Source organism: Seriola aureovittata, chromosome 17, assembly GCF_021018895.1.
Source record: "Seriola aureovittata isolate HTS-2021-v1 ecotype China chromosome 17, ASM2101889v1, whole genome shotgun sequence".
NCBI lineage: Eukaryota > Metazoa > Chordata > Actinopteri > Carangiformes > Carangidae > Seriola > Seriola aureovittata.
The window spans coordinates 1,847,501-1,866,966 of NC_079380.1; the positions used below are offsets into that span (position 1 = coordinate 1,847,501).

Here is a 19,466-nt window from a genome sequence, read left to right on the forward strand (position 1 = left end):
TGTGGACTCCTTCACCTCAGCTGACACATTCAACAGCAGACAGGTTTTTGTATCAGTCTTTTTCACTGTGGGAGGAACAAACTGGTACTTCATCTTTGGCTCTGGAACTAAACTGTATGTAACAGGTAAGAACAAACATTTCTTTTCCTTCACTTGTTTTATTGAAGAAGTGTAAAATGTGTTTGAAGTCACTTTCTGCTGCTTCACACTTTACATGTTAGTTTGTTCAGAGTTAGTACAAAGTTCCTGATGCAGCCGTTGTTCAATGAAAAAGTTCCATCATTAGTGAAAAGATGTTTCAATCTCACTGCACAGCACAAGGAATTCTTTATTTCTGCTTGAGCTCCAAAGTTTTTGAAGAGTCCAAAAAGTGTGATATTGGAAGAGCATTGTGGATTGTCATCAGCTGCTGCTTCATCAATCATCACACTGCTTTTCTTTTCTCTCTCTCTCTCCTCAAATCAATTGACTTCTACATGAAGGATTGTGGAGGATTTTCCTGCTCACTTGACTTTTGCTACAAAATGTCCAGTTCATCAAAGTCAATTTCAGTGATGAGCAGGATTCTTCACATTCACTCTGACTCTTCAAACTTACATGTTTTTAAAGCTGATTTTCCTTTATGGGAAATGAAGGAAAATAAACTTCATGCTGCTAAATACAGTAAATGAATACAGTTGTTGTCTGATGACAAATGTCTTTTTTTTTTTTTTTCATGTATTTTTTGGGGCTTTTTGTGCCTTTATTGATAGAGCAGTGGAGAGAGACAGGAAATGGGGAGGCAGAGAGAGGGGGAATGACATGCAGGAAAGGGCTTGTCCGATGCAGGACTCGAACCGGGGCCAACTGCAGCGAGGATCTTAGCCTCTGCACATCGGGCGGATGCTCAACCAACTGAGCTATACGACACGCGGACAAATATCTTTTATATGAAATATTCACTTTGACAACAACAAACAACTTGAGGAAAAGTATAGAAATTGTGTCAAATATTACATTTAATATTTATACAATTTTAATGATGTTAAATAATTAAGAGTGTGGGTTAAATATAATTAACAGACTGACATATAGATTTTCTATGTATATAATATATAAAGCAGGATGATATATATAGATTTATACTTCCATGGTATATATTACACTAATCCACAGTAAATATAATTTGTATAATGTTCAAACTGTTTATCTAACGAATGTAACCACACTTTATATAATGGAAAATGTGTTTGATTGTGTAAAATATATCAACAATAATGTGAAACAATTGACAAATTCTCTTTGAATAGTCAAAGACAATATAAAAAACAACTTATTATATTATGAATATAATAAGTTTTTATTACATTAGTTTGGTGGTAATAAGTGTTATTTACAGTGCATCCGGAAAGTATTCACACCCCTTCACTTTCCCCACGTTTTGTTATGTTACAGCCTTATTCCAAAATGGATTAATTTCCTTTTTTCCTCATCAATCTACACACAATACCCCATAATGACAAAGCAAAAAACGTTTTTTAGAAATTCAGTCAGTTCATGTCAGAGCAGAAACCAAGCCGTGAAGTCAAAGGAATTGTCTGTACACCTCCGAGACAAGATTGTATCGAGGCACAGATCTGGGGAAGAGTACAAAAACATTTCTGCAGCATTGATGGTCCCGAAGAGCACAGTGGTCTCCATCATTCCTAAAAGGAAGAAGTTTGGAACCGTCTTCCTAGAGCTGGCCGCCCAGTCAAACTGAGCAATCAGGGGAGAAGGGCCTCGGTCAGGGAGGTGACCAAGAACCCAATGGTCACTCTGACAGAGCTCCAGCGTTCCTCTGTGGAGATGGGAGAAACTTCCAGAAGGACAACCATCTCTGCAGCACTCCACCAATCAAGCCTTTATGGTAGAGTGGCTAGACGGAAGCCTCTACTCAGTAAAAGGCACATGACAGCCCGCTTGGAGTTTACCAGAAGGCACCTAAAGGACTCTCAGACCATGAGAAACAAGATTCTCTGGTCTGATGAAACCAAGATTGAACTCTTTGGCCTGAATGCCAAGCGCCATGTCTGGAGGAAACCAGGCACCTCTCATCACCTGGCTAATAACATCCCTACGGTGAAGCATGGTGGTGGCAGCATCATGCTGTGGGGATGTTTTTCAGCAGCAGGAACTCAGAGACTAGTCAGGATTGAGGGAAAGATGAACAGAGCAAAGTACAGAGAGATCCTTGATGAAAATCTGCTCCAGAGCGCTCAGGACCTCAGACTGGGGCGAAGGTTTACCTTCCAACAGGGCAACGACCCTAAGCACACAGCCAAGACAACGAAAGAGTGACTTCGGGACAAGTCTGTGAATGTCCTTGAGTGGCCCGGCCAGAGCCCAGACTTGAACCCGATTGAACATCTCTGGAAAGACCTGAAAATAGCTGTGCAGCGACGCTCCCCATCTAACCTGACAGAGCTTGAGAGGATCTGCAGAGAAGAATGGGAGAAATACCCCAAATACAGGTGTGCCAAGCTTGTAGCTTCATACCCAAGAAGACTTGAGGCTGTAATCGCTGCCAAGGGTGCCTCAACAAAGTACTGAGTAAAGGGTGTGAATACTTATGTACATGCGATATTTCAGTTTTTTTTATTTTTAATAAATTTCTAAAAAAACTTTTTCGCTTTGTCATTATGGGGTATTGTGTGTAGATTGATGAGACAAAAAAGGAATTTAATCCATTTTGGAATAAGGCTGTAACATAAAAAAATGTGGGTAAAGTGAAAGGGTGTGAATACTTTCCGGATGCACTGTATATGACTGTAAATATTTCTTTCACTAAAACATGTATTTAGTTTAATGTAAAATTTACCTAAAATTGTTTAAGGTAAATATTTTCATCATAAGATTATAATCAATATTTAATATATTTATCTAATAAATAGAATTTAGTACCAATAAATAAAATGATCCTATATGTATACACAAATAAGTTATACCTAAACCTCCGTAGGTATAAGAAGATAAAAAATACATGCACACTTCTTTTATTATTATTATTGTCAGAATACATCATGTTAAATGTTTTTAGTTTTTTTATGTTAGCAATAAAATTCAGTAAAATTAATTATATCATGCAATATTCGGTTAATTCGGTAACTAACTGTCATATTTTAAATAATGGTAATAATGTCTTTTTGTTAAAAAAAATAACCTAAAAATATTGTAAATACATTAATATAATATCATGAAGACACATATATTCTGAGCTGATGATTTATAAAAGTGAAATATGAATATAAAGAATTGAAAGAGTGTTTCCATCTTTGACTTTGTTGAACTTGATCTTTCTCTGATGATATACGTGTCATGAACTCCCCAGAGCACAGAACAGGTGGACACAAATGCACAACACAGAGGGTTCTGACGTAAAGGCAGGTTTAATTCCAGACATGGTTCGGTACGCAGGCAGGCAGTCAGACAGGCAGAGGTATCCAAAAATCGAGAGGCAAAAAGGCAAGTCGAAAAGGCAAACAAGGTCATACACAAAACAGGCTATGACTATGACTTTGACAAGAGCTGGGACGAGGACTGTGACGTGCAATGAACTGGCAACGAGACTGTGAGACACACAGAATACAAGATACAAGAGGTAATCAGGGAAGATGGGAAACAGGTGTGACGGGGGAAGGGCTCGCAGGAAGGTAAAGCTAGAACAGAGACAAAGGGTTAGTGATTTCAAAATAAAACAGGAAAGAAGAGACATAACGTGTAATGTGCGAAATCAAAACAGAAACTTGACAGACATGAAAATACATCATATATAAGCATGATATATAGCAGAGGAAATCTATGTGAAGGTGAATCCAGTATATGTGGGACCTTTGTGCTGTATTGATGAGTAGTTTAGTGATCAGAGTCCATGTAGTTTCCAGGATCAGACTGAATGCAGTGCAGTGCTGGAAGCTGCTGTTGACTGTGTGAATGTGTGTGTGTGCTGCTTGTTGCTGCTGTCAAACTTCAGATGAGGCCGTAGTGAAGCCCGTGGTGAGCGTGTACCCAGCAGCACCCAGAGCCCACCCTGAGGGGAAGAGCTCCCTGCTGTGTCTGGCCTCAGCCATGTCTCCTCCTCTGGTCCAGTTCTCCTGGAAAAGACAGAAGGAGGATGGTCCTCTGGAGGAGCTGAAACCTGATGATGGAGAGCAGCTGGAGCTCAGAGAGTCGGGACGCGCCGCCGCCATCAGGGTGGTTGATCGGGACGCCTTCTACACATATAAATACCGCTGCTACGTCAAGCACGAGGGCGGCACAGTGGAGGCCCAAGCACAACAAGGTGATGAAGGCTTGCTGACTGTGTTGAGCAGTGATTCAGCTTCATGTGGAGACGCTGTCAAAGAGAGCAGAGCAGCAGAGCACTGACTGATTTCTTTTTCAATCCTTTTCTGTTGCAGTGGTTCCCCTGGATCCTCTCCAGCCTCAGTGCAGGGTGAAGCTGCTCTGTCTGCTCTACACAGTGCTGATAGTGAAGAGTCTGGTGTACTGCTGTGGACTCTCTCTGCTGATGATCCTCACAAACAAGGGACCGTCCACCAGCTGCACACATGCTGACTGACTGTTTTCTGCTGGCCTTTTCTCACCATCAAATCTCATCACTTCATCTCATTTATCTCTTTGATCACTGTTCACAAATTTGAGCAAAATATATCTTTATATTCACAGGTTAGATACAGACTGTCTACTAATATAAAAACATATGGAGACATACATTATATTTTTACTTGTCAAATTTGCATTTTTCATTATTTCTTTATTTTGATGCTGTATTTTTTTCCACTTTTAATTGTGGCTTGTGTAATCAGCTGCTTGGCAGATATTTATGTTATTTTTTTCTCTCCTCCTTTCATTTTCTATCTTATATTTTTTATATCATTTTTTTTAACTTACTTTTTTTACTGATTTTCTTTGAGCTTTGAAGCAAATCATAGCAAAAATATGCTGTAGTAAATTTTCACAAAAAGATACTATGTATTATAAATATACTGAATGTTAAACTTTAATAATCCAATGGAATATCTGTACTCACAACTGAGCTCAGATCTGTATGTGAACCAGCCTTTACTGAAGTAGGATTGTTACAGAATGGAACCTGGAGGGAATAAAGTAAAGAAATGTTGTGAAGGGCCTGGGAGCGATGGTGTTGGAGCAGCAGCTGTAGCCATTTATTTGTAAGATGTGCTTCAAACGATGAACAATGATAATTTAATAGTAAAACAGCAACAACAAATTAATGAAGTATGAATTATAAAATGCTTCATGATGATAAAGTATTATCTATAATGATGAGAATATCTTTACCTTGGGTTTTAGTCATTGAATAATGAATTATGATAAAAACAAAACGTATATAAAATAAACACATATTAAAAAGATGTGTTTGCTCTAATCTTAAAAATATGCAGGAAGATATTTTATGTACATCTGATGTTTATGTTGTTTTGTATGTGTGACATTTGTGTATTTGTGTTTAAAATTACAAAAAAAACCTAAAAACTAATTATTTAATTTTGGTTCTTATTATTAAATACTTTTACTTTTCTGTTTGGTTTATAATATTTTTAGTCTCCTCTTTGTCTGTGTCGGACTATTTTATTATTAATTATTATAATAAAGACGTCCACCAACACAGTGATAAATTCCACAGTTGTATTCTCCATACTCTCATGTTCAGCCTTCAGTTTGTAATTTGTCTCGTGTGAACGCTCTAAACACTGAAAACACTGTTAGAATCAGTGTCAGCTGATAAACCTGGACCTGAGCAGATTGAAGGATCTTTAACTTCTAACATTAAACTTGAACATTAACCATCTTTTACAACTGTGTGAGTGTGGATGTAAACCTCTACGCTGATGACACTGTTGTTTACGCACAAATAAAACAGCAGGCAAGTAACTTCAATTTCATATCAAGTTAGAAACATGAAATCATTTCCTAGACATTCGAAATTAGTTAATAGTTGAAATTAGTTTAATAGTTAAAGTTAAATATGAGACTTTATTCACAAAGTACTTTAAATAAATACAAATGTACATATATGACATTATTTCCAAGCTACTGAAAGTTCGTGTAACATTACACAGATGCTTCCTGCAATGACTCGTTAGCAGAGCGGATGGTTGTAGCTGTCATTGTGTTATTAAAGTGAAAAGCCACAGCTAACGGTGTGGAGGCTGCAGAGCAGAAACCCACACAGCCCGTCTGCTGCAGGAGAGGAAGTGTTGATTCGCTGTCAACAGTTTTTTATGAGTCCTAACAACCACTGAGAGCAGATTGATATCTGCTGCTGTGCACACTCAGGAACCCCCCCCCCCCTCTGTAGTTTGTCTCTTAGTGACACTTTTTTCCACTGAGCCCTCCACCCACACAGAGTTCAACTGAGCCCAGAGACCCACAGAGACCACCTGCCTGGAGGTCTCATGTGTCACATGCTTTTATGGGGATTTGGACTTTTAGCAACCAGAGGTCACTTTACAGTTGACACTGCCAACAAGTGCTGCTACATAACTGACACAGGTTGTTTGTCAGGAGCCTCCAACATGACACAAATGAGAGTTTTCTGATCTGACGTCTCTAGACTTTGAACAAAGACCAGTTTGAATTTCTGCACTTGTTGAATTGCTGAAGTAAAAGTAATTGTATCATTTTAAACACGTTTAAAATTATTTTTTGAGTGTGAAAAAAAAAATGTAATCAACTCATTAATGATGTCCTATTGTATATGTAACATTACAGACACTCTCAGTAGCCGGAAATAATACCAGATATGTTCATTTGTAATCATTTTCAGTAGTTTGTAAATAATGAAATGAAATAAACAGTTGTAACCGTATGTAGCGGCTTTGTACTCTCTCTTTGCGTTGTGTAGTTTAAGAGATGAAGACAACCATCACAGTTGGCAACTTGCCGTTTATTTCAGACATTGGCAGAGGGATTAATAATAGTCAGTCCCGGTTTTCCTCACACACACACACACACACACACACACACACACACACACACACATACACATACACGTCAGGGGGATAGCGAGGTCCGACTGTTCAATTAGTTTCAAAATGAACATAAAATAAGACACAAGCGTACCTGGCAGAGGGATTAATAATACAGTCAGTCACACACACACATACACGTCTGAAAAATGTAAAATGAAAAGAAAGTGCAGGTTAGTTAACAACGTGTAGCACTAGCCATTTTGTTAACAAAAATAAAAGAAAACCACCGTCAACTTTTTATGAAAAAGGACGTGCTCGACTGTTCGGGAACTATATGTGAAAAAAAATACAACTTAAACCACCCCTTAGTATTGAAATGTAAGTAATTAATATGGCACAATGGCGGAGCTCATAGCTCATGCACCTACCAGGGGGACAGCGAGGTCCGACTGTTTTTACCCCCCGGGGTGCACGACCCTAAGCCACAGGGGTGCTGCATTTAATTACCATAGGACAAACAAATTTGCGTGTTGTGAGATGAGTTTTTATGGCAAGTGGAATCACACTACTTCTTAACTGCGTTACACGTTTATGAATTTGCAGTAACAGTTAGTGCTGTTTTATTTGTGTGTGTGTGTCATCTGTGTAGTGTCTTACATCTAAAGTGACACTGTTGTAAAAGATGGTTAATGTTCAAGTGAAATGTTAGAAACACACAACACTGATCCTTTGGGAATATCCACACCCACACCTACATGACTGTGTATGAAAGCTGTGTGTTTGTGTTTGCTGTTCTTGGTTTGGCTTCGTTCTCCTAGTTAGGCTGTTTGCTTATATTTGTATCTTCCTCTATATTTGTTCTCAGAGCTTTATTAAAGTTTACTGAGAGCTGTTTACAGCCGTACTCAAATTACTTGTACGTGTCACTGTATCTGACAAATGTAGTCGAGTCTGTTTCTAATATAATAAATCCATAAAAACAGGATGTTTATAATAAACAGAAACTGTGATTTATTAATTTATTGAGAATGTTACAATGAATGAATTTGACAAACCAGCCACACTCTGCAGAAAGTATTAAAAAGAAACATAAGAACAGAAAACAACAATAATCAGTTGAATATTTACCAGACAACTAATGAATACGCTTCATTTTCTATTAATATACAAGTCACAATTAAAAGTGGATGTAGAGCATTAAAACAACACAAAAGGACAGAGTTTAAACTCAGTTACTCCAAATATATGTGTGTGATATATGATATATGTATTTATTATTAGTAGACAGACTGTATCTAACCTGTGAATATAAAGACACATTTGGCTTAAATTTGTGAACAGTGATCAAAGAGATAAATGAGATGAAGTGATGAGATTTGATGGTGAGAAAAGGCCAGCAGAAAACAGTCAGTCAGCATGTGTGCAGTTGGTGGACGGTCCCTTGTTTGTGAGGATCATCAGCAGAGAGAGTCCACAGCAGTACACCAGACTCTTCACTATCAGCACTGTGTAGAGCAGACAGAGCAGCTTCACCCTGCACTGAGGCTGGAGAGGATCCAGGGGAACCACTGCAACTGAAAAGGATTGAAAAAGAAATCAGTCAGTGCTCTGCTGCTCTGCTCTCTTTGACAGCGTCTCCACATGAAGCTGAATCACTGCTCAACACAGTCAGCAAGCCTTCACCACCTTCTTCTGTCAACTGTTTCTGACAATTCAAATCCCTCCAGGATCAAATCAAAGTCCAAATATAAAAACACACAGGTTGTTATGAGCTTGAAGTTGGATTCACTGATTTTCTTTCTGCAGCCACTTGGGAGCAGAAGAATTCCTCAACAAGCTAAATAAACTCACCTCTGACCTTTGACCTTACACAGAGTCATTAGATTCATTGTTAATATAGAAATGTGAATGAGTGGAGCTTTAACATACAGTCCCTGAAGCTGTTGTAGCTCCCTCAAAGCCCCACATTTAGTATAGAGCCCCCAACAGGTGTTATTAGTCAGAGTGGTGCAGGGAAAGCTCTGTGACTGGGGTTTGTTGTGCTGTTGGACACTCTAACAGAATCAGGGAGTGTATGTTGAAATCCTTGAGTGATGAGCAGAAAGTGAACAGACTGATATGCAGCCCTAACTGCAGCAGAACATTGGAGCTGTCCATGCAGAGAGGCAGCAGGTGATCTTACAGTCATCTTGCTGCAGAGCTGCCAGGTCTGCTGGCTCTCTCTCTGGAGGACAGGGGGCTGCTGGAGCTGGAACCTCTGAAACAGAAAAGGAGTCAAATGTTTGGAGTGGCAGTGAGAAATGTCAGTGCTCTGCTGCTCTGCTCTCTTTGACAGCGTCTCCACATGAAGCTGAATCACTGCTCAACACAGTCAGCAAGCCTTCATCACCTTGTTGTGTTTGGGCCTCCACTTTGCCGCCCTCGTGCTTGACGTAGCAGCGGTATTTATATGTGCTGTTCTCTGGCTGATGGATCAGCAAGATGGCGGCGGTGCGTCCCAACTCTCTGAGCTCCAGCTGCTCTCCATCATCAGGTTTCAGCTCCTCCAGAGGACCATCCTCCTTCTGTCTTTTCCAGGAGAACTGGACCAGAGGAGGAGACATGGCTGAGGCCAGACACAGCAGGGAGCTCTTCCCCTCAGGGTGGGCTCTGGGTGCTGCTGGGTACACGCTCACCACGGGCTTCACTACGGCCTCATCTGAAGTTTGACAGCAGCAACAAGCAGCACAGACACACATTCACACAGTCAACAGCAGCTTCCAGCACTGCACTGCATTCAGTCTGATCCTGGAAACTACATGGACTCTGATCACTAAACTACTCATCAATACAGCACAAAGGTCCCACATATACTGGATTCACCTTCACATAGATTTCCTCTGCTATATATCATGCTTATATATGATGTATATCATCAGAGAAAGATCAAGTTCAACAAAGTCAAAGATGGAAACACTCTTTCAATTCTTTATATTCATATTTCACTTTTATAAATCATCAGCTCAGAATATGTGTCTTCATGATATTATATTAATGTATTTACAATATTTTTAGGTTATTTTTTTTAACAAAAAGACATTATTACCATTATTTAAAATATGACAGTTAGTTACCGAATTAACCGAATATTGCATGATATAATTAATTTTACTGAATTTTATTGCTAACATAAAAAAAACTAAAAACATTTAACATGATGTATTCTGACAATAATAATAATAAAAGAAGTGTGCATGTATTTTTTATCTTCTTATACCTACGGAGGTTTAGGTATAACTTATTTGTGTATACATATAGGATCATTTTATTTATTGGTACTAAATTCTATTTATTAGATAAATATATTAAATATTGATTATAATCTTATGATGAAAATATTTACCTTAAACAATTTTAGGTAAATTTTACATTAAACTAAATACATGTTTTAGTGAAAGAAATATTTACAGTCATATACAGTGCATCCGGAAAGTATTCACACCCTTTCACTTTACCCACATTTTTTTATGTTACAGCCTTATTCCAAAATGGATTAAATTCCTTTTTTGTCTCATCAATCTACACACAATACCCCATAATGACAAAGCGAAAAAGTTTTTTTAGAAATTTATTAAAAATAAAAAAAACTGAAATATTGCACGTACATAAGTATTCACACCCTTTACTCAGTACTTTGTTGAGGCACCCTTGGCAGCGATTACAGCCTCAAGTCTTCTTGGGTATGAAGCTACAAGCTTGGCACACCTGTATTTGGGGTATTTCTCCCATTCTTCTCTGCAGATCCTCTCAAGCTCTGTCAGGTTAGATGGGGAACGTCGCTGCACAGCTATTTTTAGGTCTTTCCAGAGATGTTCAATCGGGTTCAAGTCTGGGCTCTGGCCGGGCCACTCAAGGACATTCACAGACTTGTCCCGAAGTCACTCTTTCGTTGTCTTGGCTGTGTACTTAGGGTCGTTGCCCTGTTGGAAGGTAAACCTTCGCCCCAGTCTGAGGTCCTGAGCGCTCTAGAGCAGATTTTCATCAAGGATCTCTCTGTACTTTGCTCTGTTCATCTTTCCCTCAATCCTGACTAGTCTCCGAGTTCCTGCTGCTGAAAAACATCCCCACAGCATGATGCTGCCACCACCATGCTTCACCGTAGAGATGGTATTACCCAGGTGATGAGAGGTGCCTGGTTTCCTCCAGACATGGCGCTTGGCATTCAGGCCAAAGAGTTCAATCTTGGTTTCATCAGACCAGAGAATCTTGTTTCTCATTGTCTGAGAGTCCTTTAGGTGCCTTCTGGTAAACTCCAAGCGGGCTGTCATGTGCCTTTTACTGAGTAGAGGCTTCCGTCTGGCCACTCTACCATAAAGGCTTGATTGGTGGAGTGCTGCAGAGATGGTTGTCCTTCTGGAAGGTTCTCCCATCTCCATAGAGGAACGCTGGAGCTCTGTCAGAGTGACCATCGGGTTCTTGGTCACCTCCCTGACCGAGGCCCTTCTCCCCTGATTGCTCAGTTTGGCTGGGCGGCCAGCTCTAGGAAGACGGTTCCAAACTTCTTCCTTTTAGGAATGATGGAGACCACTGTGCTCTTCGGGACCATCAATGCTGCAGAAATATTTTTGTACCCTTCCCCAGATCTGTGCCTCGATACAATCCTGTCTCGGAGGTCTACAGACAATTCCTTTGACTTCACGGCTTGGTTTCTGCTCTGACATGAACTGACTGAATTTCTAAAAAACGTTTTTTGCTTTGTCATTATGGGGTATTGTGTGTAGATTGATGAGGAAAAAAGGAAATTAATCCATTTTGGAATAAGGCTGTAACATAACAAAATGTGGGGAAAGTGAAGGGGTGTGAATACTTTCCGGATGCACTGTAAATAACACTTATTACCACCAAACTAATGTAATAAAAACTTATTATATTCATAATATAATAAGTTGTTTTTTATATTGTCTTTGACTATTCAAAGAGAATTTGTCAATTGTTTCACATTATTGTTGATATATTTTACACAATCAAACACATTCTCCATTATATAAAGTTTGGTTACATTCATTAGATAAACAGTTTGAACATTATACAAATTATATTTACTGTGGATTAGTGTAATATATACCATGGAAGTATAAATCTATATATATCATCCTGCTTTATATATTATATACATAGAAAATCTATATGTCAGTCTGTTAATTATATTTAACCTACACTCTTAATTATTTAACATCATTAAAATTGTATAAATATTAAATGTAATATTTGACACAATTTCTATACTTTTCCTCAAGTTGTTTGTTGTTGTTAAAGTGAATATTTCATATAAAAGATATTTGTCCGTGTGTCGTATAGCTCAGTTGGTTGAGCATCCGCCCGATGTGCAGAGGCTAAGATCCTCGCTGCAGTTGGCCCCGGTTCGAGTCCTGCATCGGACAAGCCCTTTCCTGCATGTCATTCCCCCTCTCTCTGCCTCCCCATTTCCTGTCTCTCTCCACTGCTCTATCAATAAAGGCACAAAAAGCCCCAAAAAATACATGAAAAAAAAAAAAAAAGACATTTGTCATCAGACAACAACTGTATTCATTTACTGTATTTAGCAGCATCAAGTTTATTTTCCTTCATTTCCCATAAAGGAAAATCAGCTTTAAAAACATGTAAGTTTGAAGAGTCAGAGTGAATGTGAAGAATCCTGCTCATCACTGAAATTGACTTTGATGAACTGGACATTTTGTAGCAAAAGTCAAGTGAGCAGGAAAATCCTCCACAATCCTTCATGTAGAAGTCAATTGATTTGAGGAGAGAGAAGAGAGAAAAGAAAAGCAGTGTGATGATTGATGAAGCAGCAGCTGATGACAATCCACAATGCTCTTCCAATATCACACTTTTTGGACTCTTCAAAAACTTTGGAGCTCAAGCAGAAATAAAGAATTCCTTGTGCTGTGCAGTGAGATTGAAACATCTTTTCACTAATGATGGAACTTTTTCATTGAACAACGGCTGCATCAGGAACTTTGTACTAACTCTGAACAAACTAACATGTAAAGTGTGAAGCAGCAGAAAGTGACTTCAAACACATTTTACACTTCTTCAATAAAACAAGTGAAGGAAAAGAAATGTTTGTTCTTACCTGTTACATACAGTTTAGTTCCAGAGCCAAAGATGAGGTGGTAGTATGTTTCTCCCACAGTGAAAGAGACTGATACAAAAACCTGTCTGCTGTTGAATGTGTCAGCTGAGGTGAAGGAGTCCACATTATGAACCAGGATCATATTTCAGCTCCATCATGTGTTTCTCTAATGTTCATATCAACATGACTGTCTCTTCTTCTCTTTTCTTTTTTCTTCACACTGAAATATCTCAAGAAATATTCCCATTTCAATTGGTTGAGACGTTGATGCTCCCCTCAGGATCAACTGGAAGAACTTTGGTCATCAAGTCAAGTGACTTTTATTTGTATAGAGCCCATTGACAACAGAAGTTATCTCAAGGTACTTTTCAAATAGAGCAGGTCTAGACCTTCTCTTTCTAATATTATTTACAGAGACCCAACAATTCACACCAAGAGCAGCAGCTGGTGACAGTGGTGAGAAAAGACTTCCTTTAGAGGAAGAGACCTGGAAGAGACCCAGACCCAGGGTGGGTGAGAGAGAGAGAGAGAGAGAGAGAGAGAGAGTTTCTTTTTTGATATTTCAACTCTCTTTATTTAACTAGTCAAAAATCAAGTCAGTTACACTCCACAAATAATAAAAAACACTAAAAAAACAAATCCAAGATAAATAATATTACATACATATGTACACAAATATTTTACAAAATGCATTTTCACACACACACACACACACACACACACACACACACACACACACACACACACACACACACACTAAACCAATAGACAGTCTTTGTGAAGCAGCATGGGGCTCAGGGTGACTTCTATCTAAAAGTGGATTCTCACTTCAGTTGAAATCACCTCCGATCACCAGATGTTCATCTGTGCTGCACCTCTGGATCACATCAGCTAAAGTGTGGAGGAGAGAGCGCAGCCTTTGATACCATCTGTCACACCACTCTCCTCAACAGGCTTTCTTCCATTGGCATCACCCACAATCCATTAGACTGGTTCACATCTTACCTCTCTGGCCACACTCAGTTCATTCAACTCAAGTCCTAAATCCATCCCCTCCTCCGTCACTTCCGGTGTGCCCCAGGGCTCTGTCCTGGGGCCCCTCCTCTTCATCATCTACCTCCTTCCCCTCGGCAATATCTTCCGCAAATTTAACATTGACTTCCACTGTTACGCTGATGACACCCAGCTCTACCTCTCCACTAAACCCTCATCCACTCTCCCGCCCACCTCCATAACTGATTGCATCACTGAAATAAAAACCTGGTTCACTCTAAACTTTCTTAAATTAAAAAGTGACAAAACCGAGGTTCTCCTCATTGGCACCAAATCTACTTTATCCAAAACCAACAGTTTTTCTCTCACTATTGATAACTCCTCCCTTTCACCCTCCCCCCCAGGTTAAGAGTCTGGGTGTCATCCTAGACAGCACACTATCCTTTCAATCCCACATCAGTAACATTACCCGGTCTGCCTACTTCCACCTACGAAACATTAATCGCCTCCGCCCCTCCCTTACCCCCCACACTGCCGCCATTCTTGTCCACAGCCTCGTCACTTCGTCCATTACTGTAACTCTCTCCTCTTCGGCCTCCCTCATAAATCCCTCCATAAACTTCAATTGGTCCAGAACTCAGCTGCCCGTATCATTACTCGTACCCCCTCCATCCACCACATCACTCCTGTCCTCCAACAGCTCCACTGGCTACCGGTTCAGCTCCGTGTTCATTTCAAAGTCCTTCTATTAACATTTAAGGCCATCCACAACCTCGCCCCCCCATATCTGTCCGACCTCCTCCATGTTCCCACTCCCTCCCGCTCCCTCAGATCCTCTTCCTCCACACACCTGTCTGTCCCCCTCTGCCCGTCTCACCACCACTCATCAAAGTGAACACAGAGGCTCTTTGAACAATGTGTCTCGCTCCATTCACATTTAACGCGCCTCATTTAAAGTTGCACATGTTTAAAATGGAGCAAAAAGACCAGAGAGAAAAGAAACACAGGCTGAGAGAAAAGAAACACAGAGACCTAGTCATCTTCACACATGTGGTTTTTGACCTTGAGGAGCAGTTTTCTAAAAGTCTAAAAAGCTCCTGGTCTGTGAAACCTGTCTGTCCAGACTCTCCTGGGCTCTTCATGTCAAATCTGACAGAGTCTAGAAACAGCTTGAGGTGAGGGAAGAAATTCTCCACCTTCACTCTTGAACCCTTTGTGTCCTGCACAAACTTCTTAATCCTTGTTAAAGCGTAAACACTTTCCATGACTGTTGTCTCAGCACTGTGTCCATCACTGTCAGAGACACAGTCCTGTTCCTGGGACTGGGAGACTTCTGCTTTCTCCTTTCAGACCTTCTTAGCTTTACTGTTGCTCTGTTTAGTTTCTGTGATTTTTCTTTTAGTGGCAAGTTTGAACAGATCATCATCCACCACTATGTCCTCTTCATCTTCCTCCTCTAACACTGACTCTGCCACCCTGGTGGCTGTCTGTCCCAGCGCTCCTTCTGTCCCCTTGTCTCCATCCGCTCACTGTCTGTCCTGCTCACACAGCTGTCCCCCTCCACCTGTGTGTGTGTGTGTGTGTCTCGTCTTTTGTATCCTGTGTGCTGTTTGTCTTTGATTCCGGGCCGTGGCTGCTCGATGGGTCGTCTGGCGGAGGCGGAGACGCCGCCACGGGAGGCCTCGCCCCCCTCTGGGCAAGAGCGAACAAGATGCCCCTCCTCCCACATCTGAAACACTTCCTGTTCTCAGAGGTCACATGCACCGTGTAGTCAAAGCTGTCTACTTTAAACTTAAAGGCCAGATTTAAATCCTCCACACCTTTATTAAGGATCATTAAAAGCTGCCGTCTGAAGGAGAACACATGTTTCAGGTGAGGAGACTTGCAGCTCAGAGGAATCAGCTTTATAGGAGATAAGAGCTGAGCGTGCCGGGCCAGCTCCTTCTCCAGGACCTCGTTCCATAGAAACGGAATATAATCAAGTATCAATGATCAAGTGCTGATGAAACAAAGGCATGAATGAGGATTTCAGCATCAGTCCTGGACAGAAAAGACAGAATCCTGCTCTGTTACGTAGCTGAACAAAGACGCTCTTGGTGAGATCTTTAATGTGCTGATCCAAGGAGAGGGTAGGATGGAATGTGACACCCAGATTCTTGGCTGTCAGACTATGAGGAATCACACAGTTGTTGAGAGTTATTGTCACTTGATCAAACTGGTGTCTGTGTCGGGTCGGGCCGACGACCAGCATCTGACTTTTGTCTGAATTTAGGAGCAAAAAATGATGAGACATCCAGCTTTTCACAGCAGACACACAGAGCTCTACATTCATCATGTGAGAGGAATGGTCAGCCTTTATAGGCACATACAGCTGAGTATCATCAGACTAGACACAGCTGTGTTTCATTTACTGTTACAACACCAACCACATCATAGCATGTTGATAACCTCACTGACATTGAACGTGACATGTAGCTACTGTTACTTTATGATGTGAAGGTAAAAGTTGAAACGTCTCCTGGTTGAGTTTGTGAATGAAGGCGTCTTTTCTTCATGATCAGATCTGTGCTGTGCATTAAGCAGCAGGTTGTGCATTTCCACACACACATATAGGAGCTATAGGAGATGCAGCAGACTGGGATGTGTACTCCTCTCCTTGTTTCTCTTCAGCCTCTGTAGAACTTTCAGGGTGTGTTGTTTTGAAATGTTTGAAGAGGTTACTGCTGTTGCTGCTGTGTGGCTCTTTCTTGTCACAAATAGTGCACCTTGCTGTATTTTTATCTCCAGGTGAAAAGTAGCAGCAAAGCACGCTACGTTTCCTCTCTGCCATTCTCCATCTCTCAGGTCTGATGATGAAGTGTGCCACTGTGCACGGCTGAGCGCCGGCTTCTCACAGTCATGTGACACGGGCCGGCTAAATACATCAGGGCTGTTTGGATCAAACATGATACAAAAGTAGTGGAAACGTCTGCAAGTGATACAGCCACCCACCTTTTGTATTTCTAGCATTTTACTATTGATATTTTCTAAAGGAATCCATCCCAAATGAGGAAGTTGTGAGGATGAAAGGATCAATCCCACAGGATCAATCCATGATATGATTTAAAGTGTGTTTGTTGTTTCCAGCTTTTCTGTTGGATCTCATTTGATTCATTGAGTTCCTTTGATACTTTTCTCTTCATCTTCTTTTATTATTGTGCTTGTGTGTTTCTTCTTTGTCCTCACTGTGTGGAACAACAGGAAACCTGCTGAAATATCTCATCAAAATATCAATCAATATCATAGAAAAGTCAAGAAAAAGTGTGTGAGCTGGAGGTGAAATATGTGAACCTGGGCTGTGGTTTCCTGCTCTCTTCCTGTCACAAACACTGTTTGACATCTGTTCATCTGGAGGTTTTTGTTCAGGCTGCAGGGATCATTTCTCACTGTGGGGATCTTTCTTCCAACAGGAGCAGTAGTAGGAGGCTGAATGAGAGAGTTTAACGTTCTCTATCTCCAACTCCCAGCTATTCTGATTATTAACGGCTGTGAAATCATCTTTCTGAGGATGATTGTAACGTGCACCTATGTTGCAATTATCTGTGTCAATATTCAGAATCCGACTGAATGTTTCTTTCTCTTTCTTCTGGAACCAGTTTACATAATCAGTGTCACACTGGTCAGTTCCTCCACAGCTGAAGGAGACTGTGTCACCAACTCTCCTGGTCAATGATAACTGGTCCTGAATCAGCTCTGCTGCCATGGCAACCAGCGCTGTAGAGACACAGACAGGTAGATGAAGGTTAGTGTGACAGTGTTTGTCACAGGTGGAGTTTGCTGGCTCCTGATTGGCTGGAAACACTCACCTGAACACAGACAGCACAGAGCAGCAGCTGGGAGGAAAAGCATTTTGTGCCGTGGTGTTTCCTCTGGTGAAGCTGGGGAGAAGTGGAGCTCTGATGCAGCTGAGGCCAAACAAGGACGAGCTGTGAGCTCAGACGAGGGCCATGTGGTTTCTGATGCGTCCTCAAACCTCCCATCAGCCCCTGCGGCCCACAGATGAGGCCGCTGCTGCTGTTGCTCTTGCTGTGATGAATCAAACTTGTATTCTGCTGCCCTCTGGTGGCTGCAGCCACACACTGCTCCACACCAGGCGTACTGTAATATCATGTAGCAGTAGTGAAGAAGAAACAGTATTTACTGAAGAAAAAGTCCCAACAGCACAAATGTTCATTCATAATGATGGAAATATTGAACAGTGTGTGGATCATTGTTGGTTTAGTTTTTATTTCTCTTCTCTATTTCTCTTGAGTTAACCTGCGCTGGAGCAGGTTAGGAGTTCAGCATCAGTTACCATGGTGATTTACAACAAGTAACTAGTGAACCACCATCGTAGGACTGAAAAGCCAGAGTTAAACCTGAAGTGACCTTGCATTTTGTGCCGTGATGTTTCCTCTGGTGAACCTGGGGAGAAGTGGAGCTCTGATGCAGCTGAGGCCAAACAAGGACGAGCTGTGAGCTCAGACGAGGGCCACGTGGTTTCTGACGCCTCCTCAAACCTCCCATCAGCCCCTGCGGCCCACAGATGAGGCCGCTGCTGCTGATTGACGGCTCAGCTCAAGCTGTTGTGTGCTTTTCCTCTGAGTGGGAGCTTTTAAAGGGGAAAGAGAAATGAGTGAAGAGTGAAAATGATCATTTCATGGCAGCAACATTAAAGTGGAAAAAGCTTCTATGTTTCAGTGTGTGATTGGTCAAACTGAGACCTTCAGTCTCCAACATGCTGTTTGTGTTCAATCTTCAAATGTCTGCTGTTGAAGAAGAAGATGAAGCTCACTGTCAGCCTGCAGAGGGGATTCATTTCTTCTTTCAACTCTTTCTCTTTCTTTCATTCTCATTCTTTTCATCTTTTTTCCCACAATTCTCTGTTTCTCTGAAGTGACTGAGTGAAAAGTTTCTTGCTCTTGATTTGAATCTGACAGCAGATGAAAAATCTGGGTCACCATGATGCAGAAACACATCAACACACACACATTCAGGTTGCTGGTGAATTTAGAAACACACACTGTCATCTGTTGTTGAACAGCTGTGATGGAAACACAAAAGTCCAAATCCACAGAGCTCCTCAGCTGTGATTTGAAGCCTTAAAGTTCCCCTTCACTTTATTTCATTCACTTCAATAATATGAGTGAATTTCTATGGACTTGAATTCTTTTCCCGCTCTGTCTTATAATATCATCTATTGTGTCGATCATGTTTTTCTTCATGGTGTTTCCACTGATGAAATATTCAAAGCTCAGACTCCATCAAATGTTCTGCTGCATCATTTTATTCCCATTTCCCCAAAGTTCAGTGGCACATGTTTGGTGTCTTTGGAAACTCCCACTTCAAATAAAGTTGTGCTTTGAATGATGAGTGTGTAAAGACGA

General features: G+C 40.8%; 1 protein-coding gene and 1 pseudogene across 1 annotated transcript; one reads left to right on the forward strand and one right to left on the reverse strand.

Moving 5' to 3' along the window:
- The window catches only part of LOC130184632 (immunoglobulin lambda-1 light chain-like), an 11,526-nt pseudogene extending 5,840 nt beyond the window's left edge, over positions 1 to 5,686 (forward strand).
- Positions 5,687 to 7,961: 2,275 nt separating this feature from the next.
- On the reverse strand, positions 7,962 to 18,210 carry LOC130184702 (uncharacterized). Its single transcript, XM_056400741.1, has 6 exons — positions 17,907 to 18,210; positions 17,479 to 17,814; positions 13,069 to 13,212; positions 9,346 to 9,654; positions 9,139 to 9,213; positions 7,962 to 8,530 (listed from the first exon to the last, which is right to left on the reverse strand). Exons 1-6 carry the CDS (start codon positions 18,208 to 18,210, stop codon positions 8,364 to 8,366), a joined length of 1,335 nt encoding a protein of 444 aa, XP_056256716.1. The 3' UTR covers positions 7,962 to 8,363.
- Positions 18,211 to 19,466: the final 1,256 nt, after the last annotated feature.